A 15,620-nucleotide genomic window follows, 5' to 3' on the forward strand; every position below is an offset into this window, starting at 1 on the left:
GCGTTTCACGCAGTGCCAGCCGGGATGGGAACGTATACAATGCCCCTTCCTGGGTTCTCTCTCTTTGTTACGCTTATTTGGGTATTTGTTTACAGGCAAAATATATTTGTCAGATATGACTATTACTCCTCATATTGGAGTAATAATAATAATTCATTATCTTACTAATCATTTAAAAACAGGCCAATCACAAAAGCTATTTAGATTTTCAGGGAGGTGCTTGTGTAGTTTTTACATTCAACACTTTGAATTTCTGCTCTGCTGTCTGTTAATGAGACAGAGATGATTATTGGTGCACAGCAATGTAGCAGAAAACATCCAAGCAGCTGCCTGCACTGTGAGTCTGCTGTAAGGACGACAGTATAACAAATGGAGCTTTCAAACATGGCACACGAGGAGGAAGCAGAAGGAAGTGAATTATGCTGCGAGAGTGTTTTGAGGAAGTCCCGACACTGATTTCCACCTCAGCTTGCAGCTGCATGTAGCTGCAGTTTCACAATCACATCTGAAGCCATTAGCGGGGACTATTTAATAATCAAAAAAATGGGTGGAGGAACACGTCAAATAAACACGTGTTACTCTGATCTATTGTTGTCTCCTCTAAATATTTAGAAAACCCGCCTTTAGTGAGGAGAGAACATTAGAAAGTGGGTTAAAGCGATTCTCACGAAAAGCTTCACAGACAGAAAGTCTTAAGGATAAAAACTAAAGCGAGTGAGAGGAGAGGGAAGCGGAGGGAAAGATAAGCAGCTGGATGAGCAAAAAGTAAAGAGAGAGATAAACCACAGCAAAAGTTGGTGCAGATGTGCAGAAGTGATATGGCTGCGTCCGCCTGATAAACGAGCTTATGACAACTTGATGCACAGACACACGATCCGCTCGAGTGTAATTTACATACAGTCATCACTTCTCAGAATGCATAGCTGCCACACAGCACCGTCCTCGCCGAGCGTCCTTTATACGCTCTGCACACGTGCGACTGAAAGCAGAGACGTTTGCAACTGGAGAGGAAAGCGGCGGCCTCCGAACGCATCGCAGCCTCTCAGCTCCCTCCCTCCCGCTCGCTTTCTACACTAATCACCTGCTTTATTTTTTTTCTGCTGCCTTTCTTGCAATCTGATATTTTGGCTGTCATTTATCTCTCCTCTCAGATCTCCCATAAATCATTTTATCTCCCACTCAGTTTTCAGCCTTTTCTTCTCCTCCTCCCTGCCAGCACCTTAATCAGCTGAACTGTCACACACACACACACACACACACACACACACACACACACACACACACACACACACACACACACACACACACACACACACACACACACACTTCTCACTGACTCCCTCTATTTGAAGTGAAAAAGGCATTTGTTGTGTGGATGATAGCTCAGTATCAGATGAATCCTCTTCGTCCACACTCCACGTTTCCTTCCTGTCATCTGTATTTGTCTACGGCTTGTTGGTCCAATCATCCCCACCCATCTCTCTCTTAGCAGCCGTGGGGAACCGGCGCATTCGTTTTACAAATACAGAACCAGTCTGAAGTTTGGGTGCACTGGTGGTGCATTCAGCGTTTAGCTGTGCAGTTTAATGCAGTTCATTCAGCTGGAATTGTTTAAGAGAACTGCTGGGACTCCTGGTCTTCTTAATGATCTGAGAGCATGAGTCAGGTTGCACTGAGTGGGTCTGCATGAGCGTGGAAAGTATCAGTTTGTTTTTTCAGCTGGACAATGACCCAAAACCACAAAGAAAGGCAGGTCTGGCTCCTACAAACGTCCAACCTGAGCCGGATAAAGAGAGAAGCTGCTGCTGATTACTGCTGTAATGTGCATTTACTTATAACTTAAACTATAAGAAACAAGGCAGCTCACACTCTTACTTTGAAGGGAGTAACTTTATGTTCAGTAAATATTCATTCTGTTTTCTTTTTTAAACGCACTTTAACATGTTTGTAGTGCAGAAAGAAAAAGGTTAAAGTGTTGTTTTCTCTGTTGTATCAATATACGTGAAATGTTTTCTACAGTTACGTTGTTTTATGTTTTACTTATGTGGGTATGATGCGTGTGTAGCATGTTTAAAGGTTTAGATATAAATCCATGTGAAAATGTTTCTGATCACAACAATTTTGTTTTCCAATAAAAAACATATTCAGGAACTTTGTGACATAACAAACTCATAATGAGATGACGTGTCATTATCCATATATCATTCCCTGCATGCCGATATGCCTGAATTATGAAACTGAATTTCCTGGAGGAACCGACCCAAGGGATTAATAAAGTTTCATCTAATTGAATGCCATCAGTACAAACAATGGTGGTGAGAAACATAGTATTAAATATTATATAGTATCAACATCCCATGTAGAATCCTATGAGACATGCTTGATATCACATTCAAAAGACTCACAGAAAACTTGACCTCTGACCTTAAGATTCAACCTCATCTGAGGTGAGAAACATTTATGGTATCAATTTGAAAATCGTACATCGCCTCGTTCGACGACAGAACTCATGAATGCTGCCAGGTTTTACAGACCGTGGTGTTTCTGTTACTTCTTTTTAAACCAAATCTTATAAACAGGGACCTGTAACAATAGTTTTCAACTTTGATGTTCAATGATATTTTTCAAAATGTGCCATCCTGTGTCTTTTATCCTGTCTTCCGCCTCTCTCCCCAGCCGGTCGCAGCAGATGGCCCCGCCCCTCCCTGAGCCTGGTTCTGCCGGAGGTTTCTTCCTGTTAAAAGGGAGTTTTTCCTTCCCACTGTCGCCAAAGTGCTTGCTCATAGGGGGTCATATGATTGTTGGGTTTTTCTCTGTATCTATGAAGCGCCTTGAGGCGACTTTTGTTGTGATTTGGCGCTATATAAATAAAATTGAATTGAATTGAAAAAACAAACAACAAAACTATGACTGCAGCTCCTCGCGGTGCCACACGAGGGCGGTTTAACTCACAGGTAAAAGAAACTTCACAGCCATAAAAAGCACATTTACAGACACAACATGGTGCAAAATAAAGTCTTTAGTCTCTTCAGCTGGATTCCCCCTTCATAAAACTCTTGGTTGGATTTGTTATTCATCCACCTGGTTACTGCAGTCAGGGACGCGGTTGCTTTGACGGACAACAGTAATTATATCAGATCCTCGTCTGCCCGGCTGCAGCTGTGCACTGTGTTTGGGGCATGTTAATAGATTATCTGACAGATGTGATGATGCAGACCATCAAAGAAGTTTGTTTCTTTCTGTTACCAGCAGATCTGTGTGTCAGTTTGCTAACATTAACATGACCCCCTATGAGCAAGCACTTTGGCGACAGTGGGAAGGAAAAACTCCCTTTAACAGGAAGAAACCTCCAGCAGAACCAGGCTCAGAGAGGGGCGGGGCCATCTGCTGCGACCGGCTGGAGAGAGAAGGAAGACGGGATAAAGACATGCAGTGGAATAATGTTGACCTCACAGTGGCTACATCTACCTGGGACGCTCCTGGGATGGATCCCACATTAGAGCTTGACTCAAGTCTTGCATGACATCATTAAGGTTATTTTTCTGTGTTAAGTTTCTTCAGGCCCAGAAAACATTTTACTTTCTGCAGTGATCTTCATCTGTAAACGGTGCTCTTAAACCATCACTTTCATTTGTGGTCCATCACAAAAACAATTTAAATACATAAACATGAGGAAATTTGGAAAGACTGCATAATGTGAAACTGTACTGAATTTAAGCTTAAGTAGATAAGAGAGAGAACAAAGAGTGAATGAAGACTGAAAGAAGAAGATGATGGATAAGAGAAAGAGACGTGCATGGATGCGTATGTAAGGAATCACCACACTGAATTTATTCTGAAACACAGAACAGTGCAGTGTTTTAATTTGGACTGCGTGCCAGAAAAACTGTGGATTCAGTGTGTGAAACAGTTCATTAGAACAGTGAAAACACAGGCCAGCGCGCACACACACACACACACCACACCAGTGAAAGCACACAACACAACTCGCACAGCCTGAGAATGTGCTACTGTATGCCAACACACACTAATGTGTAGGGCTGAACGATATATCGCATTTGCGATAATATCGCGACATGATCAAGTGCAATTTTCTAACCGCAAAGGCTGCGATTATACTGCGATTATAAGGCTGTCCAAATTACTACCATATCCCAGAATTCATAGCGCGGCCCAGCCAAACTCCAGTTTCCAGCAATGGCGGCCGCTACTAAGTTTTAAAATTACTCATACTAATCTTTCTGGGTCACAAAATAAACTTTTAACATATTTTCAGGCGAGAAAGTAGCTGTGTAAACATCAAATATCTGCTCGGTTTATCAAGATATCCCATATTTGCAAAAGTGCTTCGACGTTTTCAGAGGCGTCTGCTACCCACCAGCTCGACAGCTAGCCGGGAGCTCGAGGGTTACTGATGCGGCCGAGAACGGCACAACTCCCGGCACATCATTTTCAGATCACCGCGGAGTTTTGCTGCTCGGGTTAAACGTAATATATAAGTCACTTAGACAACCTAAAAATGTTATTGTTGGGCTTTTTTCAGTGTTTTGTTTGTTCGTGAGTAAATCGGTTTGGCTGAGATTAAAGTTATTAGATTAGATAAAATAAAACTTTATTAATCCCCCGGGTGGGTTCCTCCTTGGTTTTCACACAGCTGACTAAACGTCAAACAGAAAACTTATTAAACAGAAGTATGAGACAGTCGAGAATTTACACCAGTGTCTGGTTATATTTTAGATAGCAAGAAGCAGACGGCCGAGTTTATTAAACTCCACCGAGACAGCGGTGACGCTAATCAGAAGGCTAGACCGTCCAATTTCACGCCTTTAAACTTTAAAGGCGTGTTTGTGTGTGTGTTTATACAATTGCTATTATGTTTGCACTTTATGTGTAATGTTACTGACTGCAGAGATCAGTAAGATGTGTGTATTTTTTATTTATTAGTTTTATTTATTTAATATTATTTTTTAATTGAATGACTGTCTAGTAGTTCACAGATGTCGAAAAACTGAGTGTGGTAAAGCCACTGATTTTGTTTATGTATATTTCTGCAATCTGCACATTGTACTGACTTTCATTTTAATGTTTACACCAGGGTTCCTCGTCAGCACTTTATGCTCAGATGTTTGTAAGCTAAAAATAAACTATTGTGTATGTTCAAATATACTGTTGTGATTGAAGAAGTTAAATAAAAATGTCAGTCATCAATTCATGCATCACCTCATGTCATCATAACAGAGGTCTGTCTTCCAGGAAAGAACAGTTTAAAATTAATGTAATATAGTATTGGCCATACTATATGATGTATTGCTTGTCTTTGTTTAATAATACAGAAGACAAAGACCTTAAAAAATAATCGCATATCGCATCGCAATCGCAATATTGGGGCAAAAAAATCGCAATTAGATTATTTTCCATAATCGTTCAGCCCTACTAATGTGTGTATGTAAATGACACGATAGCTGAGGTGAATTTGAACAGCAGAGTGTGTTCAAGGTCAGAGCTGTTTGCCAGCCTCAGTGTAAACACACAGAAACACAGCACTGTTTAATACTGGCCAAAAAAATCCCTGAACCAATACACACACACACACACACACACACACACACACACACACACACAGATATCATTCAGACACTGAGGACGATGCAAATGTGCACACAGCCGCCTTGAACTCTCTATATTAGGACAAATATACCATCAAATATGTCTTCAGCTTAAACTCTGATTTACATCACGAGTGTACATCAGATTTTGTCTCCATAACATCTGTAATACCTGGACAATGGCGATAATAGAAGGCGCTCTGTAACGCGCACTCACAGGCAGAACCTTCCAGTAAGAAACAAAACAACCCCGAGGGACACGCGAGTGAAAAGAAGCAGAGAGAGAGGAAGAAGAAAAGAGAAAAACAGGAGCAGAATACCCTCTAATTAAGTCAACTGGAGATGGCGAGATCATGGTTTTTGTTTATGTTTGTTTTCTCTCAGAGACGTTGTTTATTTCTTGTGATTAATAAGCAGATTCGCTTCTTTACTGGACTCGGTGCAGATGACACGCCCACCTTTGATGCAGCTTTTACAGTAAAAAGAAAACCGAAAGTAAAGAAAAGAATAAAGTCTGGAACACGTGAAACATGCGTGCGCGTATCATTCACTCAGAGGTAAGTAAGTAAGTAAAGTGTGCGTGTTAGTCCCCATAGGGAAATAGTTCCTCTGCATTTAACCCATTCACCCAGTGAAGCAGCGGGCAGCCACCAGTGCAGCGCCCGGGGAGCAGTGTGTAGGGACGGTACCTTGCTCAGGGGTACCTCAGGGTAGCCGTTCAGTGGAGTCGAACCTCCGACCTTCCGATCATGGGGCCACCACTCTACCTACTGAGCTATCCCTGAGGGGACATGAACAAGCATGTTCCTGTAATGTTACACTCCTGAGGTCACCAAATAGACCTTTAGTTTGAAATCCCTTCCTGTAGGTGAGGACTTGGCTTAAGGCCCTTTGATGCGTTCTTCAGAACGTGCATGTTAGATACAAAGTGTCTATGTGAATGGCTGAACGAGGCATGTTGTGATTTCAGTTTATTTTAATAAAATGGAACTGAAGCTGAGGCCGGTGTCACCATGTGGAGACGTCTTTGGAGAAGAAGCTAGGAGCTCCTGAACCTGAGACAGCATCAGGAGCGTCTCACCTGGGCTGAGGAGACAAAGAGCTGGACTGATGCTCAGTGATCAGTGAGTGAAGTTTTCATTTGGAAATCTATGTCTGTGAAAGGTGTTTTCATCTTTTACTTATTTCCTGTTTTATTTTGATAGTCTCCTGTCTCGTGTGTTGTATATAGCATCACTTCCTCTGTGTTGTTTCCTGTTTGATTAGTTTCAGGTGTTTCCACAGTCGCCCTCCCGTGTATACACAGTCGCGGTCTCCCTTTGTTCGCTGTCAGATTGTGTGTTTGTGATCCCGTTCAGTTTGTCAGGCCTTCCTCCAGAATGAAGGTTCCTCTTTTGTTTATCCAGTTTGCTTCAGAAGTCTACTTTTGGGTCCAACTCACCACAACAACATGGCAGAGTTCTGATTTTTTCCTGTTGAGGTCTCTGCATTTAAACGACCCAGCGGCCCAAAGCCTCACAAAACAACCGCTCTCATATCAAACTTTAGGACAACAGACAAGGACAAACAAACAGCTTTCAGAAGTGGGTGGCAGCACTCAGATCCACAGATGAATCGTCTGCATTGTTGTCGATGCTACCACGTTTGGTGCTCGCAGCAGCAACAAGGTCAGCGCCACATGATTGAAGGGCAGTTATATAACATGCTAAACTCACCGTTAGATGCATAAATGGAGTTGGTCACCAGAGGGAGGTGAACGGTCAGGCGACCGTTCATCGGGCTCATCGGTGCAGAGAGGCCAGAGGAGCTGTCAAATGAGCGACTGGGGGATCCACCGTGTTGATCCTGAAACGGGAACAAAGACCGCTCAACACTTTCAAAATAAAACAAAAAGGAGATGTGAATCATACTTTGTTGGATGAAGTCTGGGCGACGTGCTGGATTCTACTTGTTTTGCATGTGGACTGCATTTAAACGGAGAGACGAGCAGTAGCGTGTGAGAGGTTTTCAAACACAATAAGACGCCGAGTGAAGCGAATCCGAGGGAGACACTCGAGAGACAGTACAGGGTCAAGGTGACGGAGGGGACTGCATTTCCCATGCCCCCACAGGGTTAGAAGCACCTTCAGCACTGCTTCCTCTTTCAGTGTGTGGCACTGAAACCTCGATTATACGCTCTGCCGCCGCGAGTCCGCTCGAGTCCCGGTGACGTAAATTTCATCATCACATGGTGAGCGCGAGGGTCCGTGTGGATGTGTGTGCAGAACATTACAATGCACCAACTATGCAGCAGACTTGAAGGGGACAGCGAAGTGTAACAGGAAGGACTGCGGGGCGGTCGGGTCTCCAGCGGCGCATGATGGTGGGATGACACTGTCACACCTCTCCCCTCAGAGAACGGCCCTCTGAGGGCCCTGCGCTATCAAACAAAGCATTGATTATACTGTCGATGTGTCTCGTTGTGCATGTATTATTTCTTTAGGAATTGAATTTGCATTTATTTGTCATTTGTGTTTGGGTGCAGAAAACTCTCTGGATTCATTAACATGCATGCATATGTATGCTGCTGCTGCTTTGAGATTCAGTGTACTCTGTTTCTTTGCTGTATTTGCCCCCTCTGCGTTGGATAATCCCCGCTCTCAAACAACAAAGGAGACATAACAACGCCCTGTGTGCAATAAATCCTCCTTGTTGTCCTACTCTTGACCCCACACCCGGCCCAGCCTCCTTCCAACTCCAATCCAGCCTATGCATCCAGCAGGCCCCCTTCCTGGCTCCCCCCAGCATGCTTCCCATTAGTTAGTATTACAGTGCAATCAGATTTCTCCTGAATGCTGGAGATACACAAACATGCATCACCCTATGTCTGCGTTCTCTGTTTATTTTCATCATTAACTCCAATAATCATCAGTAACAAGACGTCGTCCACCTCTCTGAATATGAAACCATTAGAAACCGACTTTGTTCACTCTGCTAAAGTAGAAAAACACGGCTCACAGTCACACGGCACTTACACCACGGCCTCATTTTCTGTGCTCGTGGTTGTTTTTTCTAAGAAAGACTTTCCAAGGATGGGAGGAGCGCTGCTCTACAAACAGCATTTGAGCCAAACGGGAAAATCAAAGGACTGAAAATCAGGTGACATTCACTGCATTGAGTCGCAGGTTTTTGGCGTTGCTGTTATTCTGCATGATGAGCACCAACAGCAAGAATCAACGGGGTGGATGTTTAAAACCTGCTTCTTGTTTTTTTGGGACATCAGAAGGACCGATGGTCGAGAACAACGTTCCCGCTGAACCTGCAGAAGCATAGCGATGCAGGCAGAAGCTGTTTGGATGGGTCCTGTATTAGACGAGCAGCAGAAGTGAGAGATTAGAGAGAGACAAACACAGCCAGAAGAACTGAGGGAGAGAAAATTACACGATTCAGGGAGGGGAAGATATAGCGCTGCACTTTTCTAACACTGAAAAGCATCAATGTTGAGTCCAGAAAAAGCTTTTAAGGTACAGTCTCTTATCTATCTATCTATCTTTGATGCATCTCACTACTTTCCTCATCAGGTGATTGACAGGGAGGATGGCCTAAGCCCAATCACACGGCTACATGCATGCATGAAACCAGCTTCCAGTTTATCCAACTAATGCACTAAATCCCACCTTAACAAGGCTGTTAACTGATATAAGTCCAGTTTATTCATTTAAACTGCATCTGTGGCTCTAAATACACACACATTCTCTGAACGGCGTCTCTATGTGTTAATTCGTGTCTCTGAGTGTGTGTTTGGGGTGCCTGTATGTGAGCACACTGCACAGCGTATATAGCTTTTTCAATAACCAGCAGGTCATCCGAAGGGTCATCCACACTTGAGCCCACAACCCTGGCTTTGTGCGTGCAAGGATTTCTACAGACGGACTACAGAGCCACGGAAAAGGCACGGGCTGAAAAGCAGGCGAGATGAAAAGCGTCTCTTTCTCTTATAAAGAAAGGAGATACAGCTGAGTCAAGAACGCTCTGTCACACACACACACACAAACGCTCTTTTGCTGCTGCCTCTGAAAGCAGAGAAGACACAGTGTGAGGAATGCAGGGGCTTTCAAACGTGGTGGAAGGCAGAGATAACACACAAGATAAATATATTACCCAGACATTTATATGCAGTCATGTGAAAAATGAAGTAGACCCAAAGATTCAGTCGCCTGTAGCATCACCTTTAGCTGCAACAGCTCGAAGTCACAGTTTTCTGTGGGATTTTGTCGTCTCTCGCGTGACTGTGGAGGAAAGGTTGCATCGTGCTACAGCGTTTCATTGCATTGAGGTCTGCAGTCTCAAAGTTGTCTCAGGGGGCTCAAGCGGCACATCGGACACCTCATGCTGTCAGCACGGTGGAAACTAGTTTGGGCCAAGCTTTAGATGTCAGACACGAGGCCTCACGTTTGCCTCCAGAACACTGTGGTATACAGAGGACGACTCGATGGCGCCGTGGTGTCCAGATCACCCCCCTCCACCACCGTGCTGACAGCATGAGGTGTCTGAGGTGCTGTTTGAGCCCCTTGATGCAACTGTTGTTGTTGTGATTTGGTGCTACATAAATAAAACCGGATCGAAGCTGTACTGGTTTAGTTTTTTCTCTAATTATACGTTAAGTGTGTAACTTGCTACGTGAGGCCTGAAGACTCTTGGGATGAATCTGCTGGGACATCCAGGAGAACTGTGGCGTTAACACACCTGGATGCTCCAGACCAGTAAACTCCTAAAACGTCTGCTTTTCAGTGTCTGTTCTCTACATTTCAGTTATATGTTTAAGTTTGTTCATCCATGTAAAGCTTCACACCCACCCGAGAGTGTCCTTTTACCCCCAGGTTTCACAACGGCAGCTCTCTGTAACATTACACATGGTGTTACAGCAGCACAGAACAATTTAATCCCTCCCTATCCTAATAAATACAGCTGCTGGTCACAAATACAATAATTCTTTACTAATGATCAAACATATTTAAACCAGCACAAACTTAGGGATATACAATACTGTCTGAAAGAATTCATTATTGCCGTCAAGCAGACATCGGCCCTTCTATAAAGGCTTTACTGCAGGTGTATTTGCTTTAGCCTAGTTAATCTGCAGGTTGAAGCACTGAAGAAGCCCATATCCAAAGCCTTGTGAGGCCTCAGTAACATCTTCTGGTCTCTTACAACTGAAGCCTAAATATATTTATTTATTTTTCATGTTTTTACTTAAAAATAATATTAAAAGACTTGTTGATAATTGTTTTTCACATGACTAACTGCTCACTGGCTCATTAGTTTAGCTCATCTATCTATTATATAAAACGACACACATGGCAAAACCTGTACCTTTAAAGCTCTCAGCACCACCAGCTGGATGGTCCCTCTGACGTTGCCCTCCTGTGACATGGAGCGCCGCAGCGTCTCCATGGCCATGTGATTGGGGCGTCCCAGTAGAGACTCTCCATTTACAGCCACCAGCTGGTCATTGACATGCAGGCGTCCATCCTGTAAAGCACAGAGCGGTTTGCTGATGTGTGCGTTTTCTGCAGTTTGCATTGCAGATATGTCTTTGCATGAACTCTGTCGACATGCACGAACACACGCGCCTGTGAGTTAATGACAGCTACATGTTGAATATCGTTTATTTATGCTGTGCGGTCTGACATTCTCTCTTTTCAGCGCTGGCAGGAAATCACTGAGCTATGATGGAGAGCTCACACAGACGCTCGCTCACACACACCTGTGGCCTTCACTGAGTGCGTCTGTGAGGTTAAACCAGCCAAAATGACTTAAACCCTGCACACACACATTCTCAAGGCTGTCTGACTTAACGCAGTCTCCACCTCATCGACTGAGACCTCCGTCAGCTCAGTCTGCCCGACTGCATCGGCAAGATATTTACAATTCCTCTGCAGCAGGCCCTTTCCATCTATTCCTGCCTGTTTGTGCACAAACACTAACAGCTGCGCCCGGTGCGAGGGTGTGTGTGCATGCGCCGGTCAAACAGAGAAGAAGAGGTCAAAGATTAGCGGAGCAGGATCACAACCAGGCCTCAGATGAGAGTCTTGTGTGCAAAGATGTCCACGTGGGATGAGGCTCCTTTTCTGTTCATTTACACTGTGATTGGAGCAAAGAAAACATCGCACTGTACGGATAAAGTGATTTACATGAGTGTATGCATGTATGGGAATACTGCGTCACCTTGTAGGCAGCTCCTCCGTGTATGATGGATTTGATGAAGATTCCCAGATCCTCTCCCGTCTCCCTGGACTTGTTCCCTTTGAGGCTGACGCCGAGCCCCGCCGAGCCGGTGTCGTTGAGGGGCACCTCAAACATGAGCTGCTCCTTTCCATTCTCTGAGACCACGCTCGGCACGCGGGACACCTCGTCCCTCTGGAAGCGGCAGAGAGTAATGGAGGCAGAAGAGGCGAGATGGGGATGATGAAGGGAAAGGGTTGGGAACGGGGTGAAGGCAGGAGGGAGAGGGTTAGCTCATTGAGCTTGAACAGTCTTCAAAAGCTAAACTAAAAGCTTTTCCACTTGAGAGAAACTACCAGGTGCTTTTGAACTAAATTTCTCCCCAAATAAAAAAAAAATGTAGTCAGAGTATAAAAGTTTAAAAGAAAGAAGCCATTTGGACCGCCTGCTTTTATATACCCACCTTTTTTTTGCTCTCAAGTCTGCAATATCAATAAAATGACCTGCGCATTTTCACGAGGTAATTGGAGAAGACGACAAACACAGAAAGCCAGAGAGACTAAAGCAGGAAGAGCAGAGTGAATATAATGAGGCTGAAATAAGAAGCAAAGACAGACCATATGCATAAAGACTATCATAAAGCCAGAAAGCAAAAGGAAAAAAACTGCATATTATGAAGAGAGAGAGAGATGTGTCAGTAATGACTGAGTGTGAGGGAGACTTAGTGGCACAAAGACCGTGAACAAAGACAGCGAGCAGATACTGACAGTCAAAATTATGTGATGGCTCAGCGGGAGAGAGCGAGCTGAGCTTCACAGCGTATGGATGATACTGATTACTTATTTTCAAAAGTAATTAATTAATTAATTACTTTTTAAAACACGATTTACAACCTGAAGAGGTGATAAAGTGATAGATCTTTCAGCCCAATTCTACTTTTTCTACATAATCCATCATACAAAATGTAATCAAATGGAAAAGTCTCTTTTTAAAACTTGTTTTATTAGTTTTAATCTTTTAACTTTATGCATCAAGCAAAGATTTAATTATATGCAACATTCTCTGACTTGAATAAATTAGTTTAACATTTAAACCTATTTTCTGCACATTCCAGCACATAAAATAAAATATTTTTTGTGTTTACACTCAGTCTTTCAAATAGATGCAAGTAAAACACAGCAGAAAATAAATAAAGTCAAAGACTCAGCGGTCCTGTTGCTCTATTTTCACCTGTAAAGCAGGAGTGGGGCAGGCGGAGGTTTACCCTGGTGCAGGTGTGCCGCGGTCAGTGGAAGAATCCGCGAGTTTCTCTGTGAGTTTCCCATTACGTCGTAGCTACTCGGTGCTTGTTGGAAGTTTAGGGGTTTTTCGCTGTAAAAAGAAGTTTTCTTCCCACGCACAGCGGACACTAATGTTTTTGTCACTTTTTATGGAATCAAACTCAAAGTAAGGTCAGTACTTCCACGCTTTAAACGCTGCACGCTCATACTCTCTCTGCACTCGATATATGATGCACTGTTGATCTGCACACAGCTGTTGTCACGAACGGCGCACTCGCTTACGTCACTGTCATGAGACATTCTCGCAAAAAAAATCACGGTTTTAGTAACGCAGTAACGCAGCGTTCCTACGGGAAAGTAACGGTAATCTAATTACCGTTTTTGCAATAGTAATCCCTTACTTTACTCGTTACCTGAAAAAAGTAATCAGATTACAGTAACGCGTTACTGCCCATCTCTGTTCATCACACACCTGCACATATAACCGACAACACAACACAAACATGTCATGTTTACGCACGGAAGATCCACCGTCATCCCCAGCATCATCATCGTCATCGATTGAGAGAAAACAGGAGGATGACTGTTCTTTGAATAAGTGCACGTAGGTCTAGGTTCAAGTTAAACAGCTGATAAATGTCACAAGTTTTCAATATTACAGCAGTTCAGCTGATATCTGATCACTTGTTCTCACTAATCATGGTGGCTAAAGCAACCTGTGCTATATGTCAACATGCAAACATTTCTTCACGCAGGAAGCGAGAAATCGTCCTCCCATAATCAGCGATGCCACAGTGAAACAGCCCACAGCTAAATCCACATTTGTAAAATCTCATCTGCTCCTACAGGTCAAGAAAACAGACAGATCTGCATGAACAAACCTCACAGCTGGAGTAAATCGCCGGGAAGAACTACACACCTAATTTCCAAAGCTAAAAACACACATTTTATCCAAGCACGGCGTTTACAGATTCATGTTGCACAAATTCTCTTCATCGTTATTCATTTTAGACTCGTTTACACCAACGTCTTCCAAAAAGGACCGAACAACAAACCCAGAAAACTGGAAACTCACTCGGCTGCTTTTTGATCGATCATTTCAGGTGCAGTCATCTTTAACTTGTGACCCTATCAGACAATAAAAGGTCGTAAAATCCTGCAACGTGATGACATCATAAATATGCTAATGAGCACAGATGTCACTGGAGCAGACTTTAGCAGCTTTCTGCACTGAGGACAGAGACGGTACATCTTCATACATATCTGTGCGTGTGACATCTCACCTACAGCAGAACATTTAGCACAATCTGCAGAAAATACCACAATACGTATGCATTAGCATTTAGCTAACAGACACACAGAGTCCAGGCCTGGTTTATTCGAATCGTATCTGATGCAGGGACACTTTTTAATGACACTGTGTGTGTGCGCGTGTTTCCTGTTGCATGAAAGTTTCAGTGGCTGCAGCTTTGTGTCGTCTCTCTCCATGACTGTCTATACTTTCACATAAATTACTGCATTGATTTGTCTGTTTACACTATATATCTGTGAGTGAGTCCATGTCTGTGTGTATGTGGCTCTGCACACACATGCATTAAGTCAGCCTGAGTCTGCCTCTGTGTGTGTTTGTTTGGGTCAGCAGTGTCAGCTTTAGACACTGTTTGTCTGTGGGGATTGTAGGTTTAACAGCGTTAAGCCGACAAAAAGTCCTCTGCTCTGCAGAAAACTGTTTTCCCTGCTGGAAAAACTTCCCCATCAGACTGACTGTCCAGACCTGATAGGAAGCTTTCCGACCTTGGAAAGAACTTCAAAACACCCAGAAGAGGAATGTTAGCTACTTTCAGCACATAATTACAGTGAGGATTCATTAGGCTGGAAAAGTCCATCCAAAGCAATGCTCGTGGTTTGGCAACTTTTCAGTTTTTCCGCCGCAGCTAAAATGTTTTTATTCGGCTGATTTCGCCGCGTCCTTTTTGTTATTTGTGATTTCTCACGCTCGGCACAGAACAGAGCAAAATGAATTTAGAGCAGAGGATGGATGCTATACTGCAGCATTTCTCAGATAGGGTGGGGAGACCAGGACCACCCACAACGGTGCGAGACGTTTTATGGAACCTGACAAAAATATGCAAATGTATGTAAAGATGGTTTCTGGGTGAGGAATTCGATTTCCCATAAAATAAGGAGCAAGCGCATCCTCGGAGCACGGAGGATTTAACAGGTAGTGAGATAAAAAAAAAGAAAAGGAAAACAAAATCACCAAAATTTAATCGAACATTTCTATTATTTCACCTTCGTCACTACGAGCGGCGGCTACATTCACATGCACTACAATAATAAACACTACTGCGAGTCTGTGGGTCCGTTTGACGTTTGTAGCCACGCAAAGGTCTTTGCTCCTTAAACTCTATCAAATCCATCCACTTACAGGAAAAGCTGTTTGCATAGCTCGCTCCTCGTGCTGGTCATTCAACGTTTAAATGGGTCGCCACGACGATGGATCAACAAGAGGACAAGCTATTAAAAAGAC

At 43.5% G+C, this 15,620-nt stretch overlaps 1 protein-coding gene across 4 annotated transcripts in view; it reads right to left on the reverse strand.

Moving 5' to 3' along the window:
* The window catches only part of LOC101471429 (partitioning defective 3 homolog B), a 231,506-nt gene that overhangs the window by 114,850 nt on the left and 101,036 nt on the right, over window positions 1-15,620 (reverse strand). For all 4 annotated transcript variants that reach the window (XM_014409193.4, XM_076875376.1, XM_014409192.4 and 1 more), the window contains 3 exons: window positions 11,814-12,005; window positions 10,959-11,117; window positions 7,322-7,451 (listed from right to left, as the gene is read on the reverse strand). In XM_014409193.4, coding sequence (XP_014264679.2) covers window positions 7,322-7,451; window positions 10,959-11,117; window positions 11,814-12,005 — 481 coding nt within the window. The remainder of the gene's footprint in view (window positions 1-7,321; window positions 7,452-10,958; window positions 11,118-11,813; window positions 12,006-15,620) is intronic.

Source organism: Maylandia zebra, linkage group LG16, assembly GCF_041146795.1.
Source record: "Maylandia zebra isolate NMK-2024a linkage group LG16, Mzebra_GT3a, whole genome shotgun sequence".
NCBI classification, from domain to species: domain Eukaryota; kingdom Metazoa; phylum Chordata; class Actinopteri; order Cichliformes; family Cichlidae; genus Maylandia; species Maylandia zebra.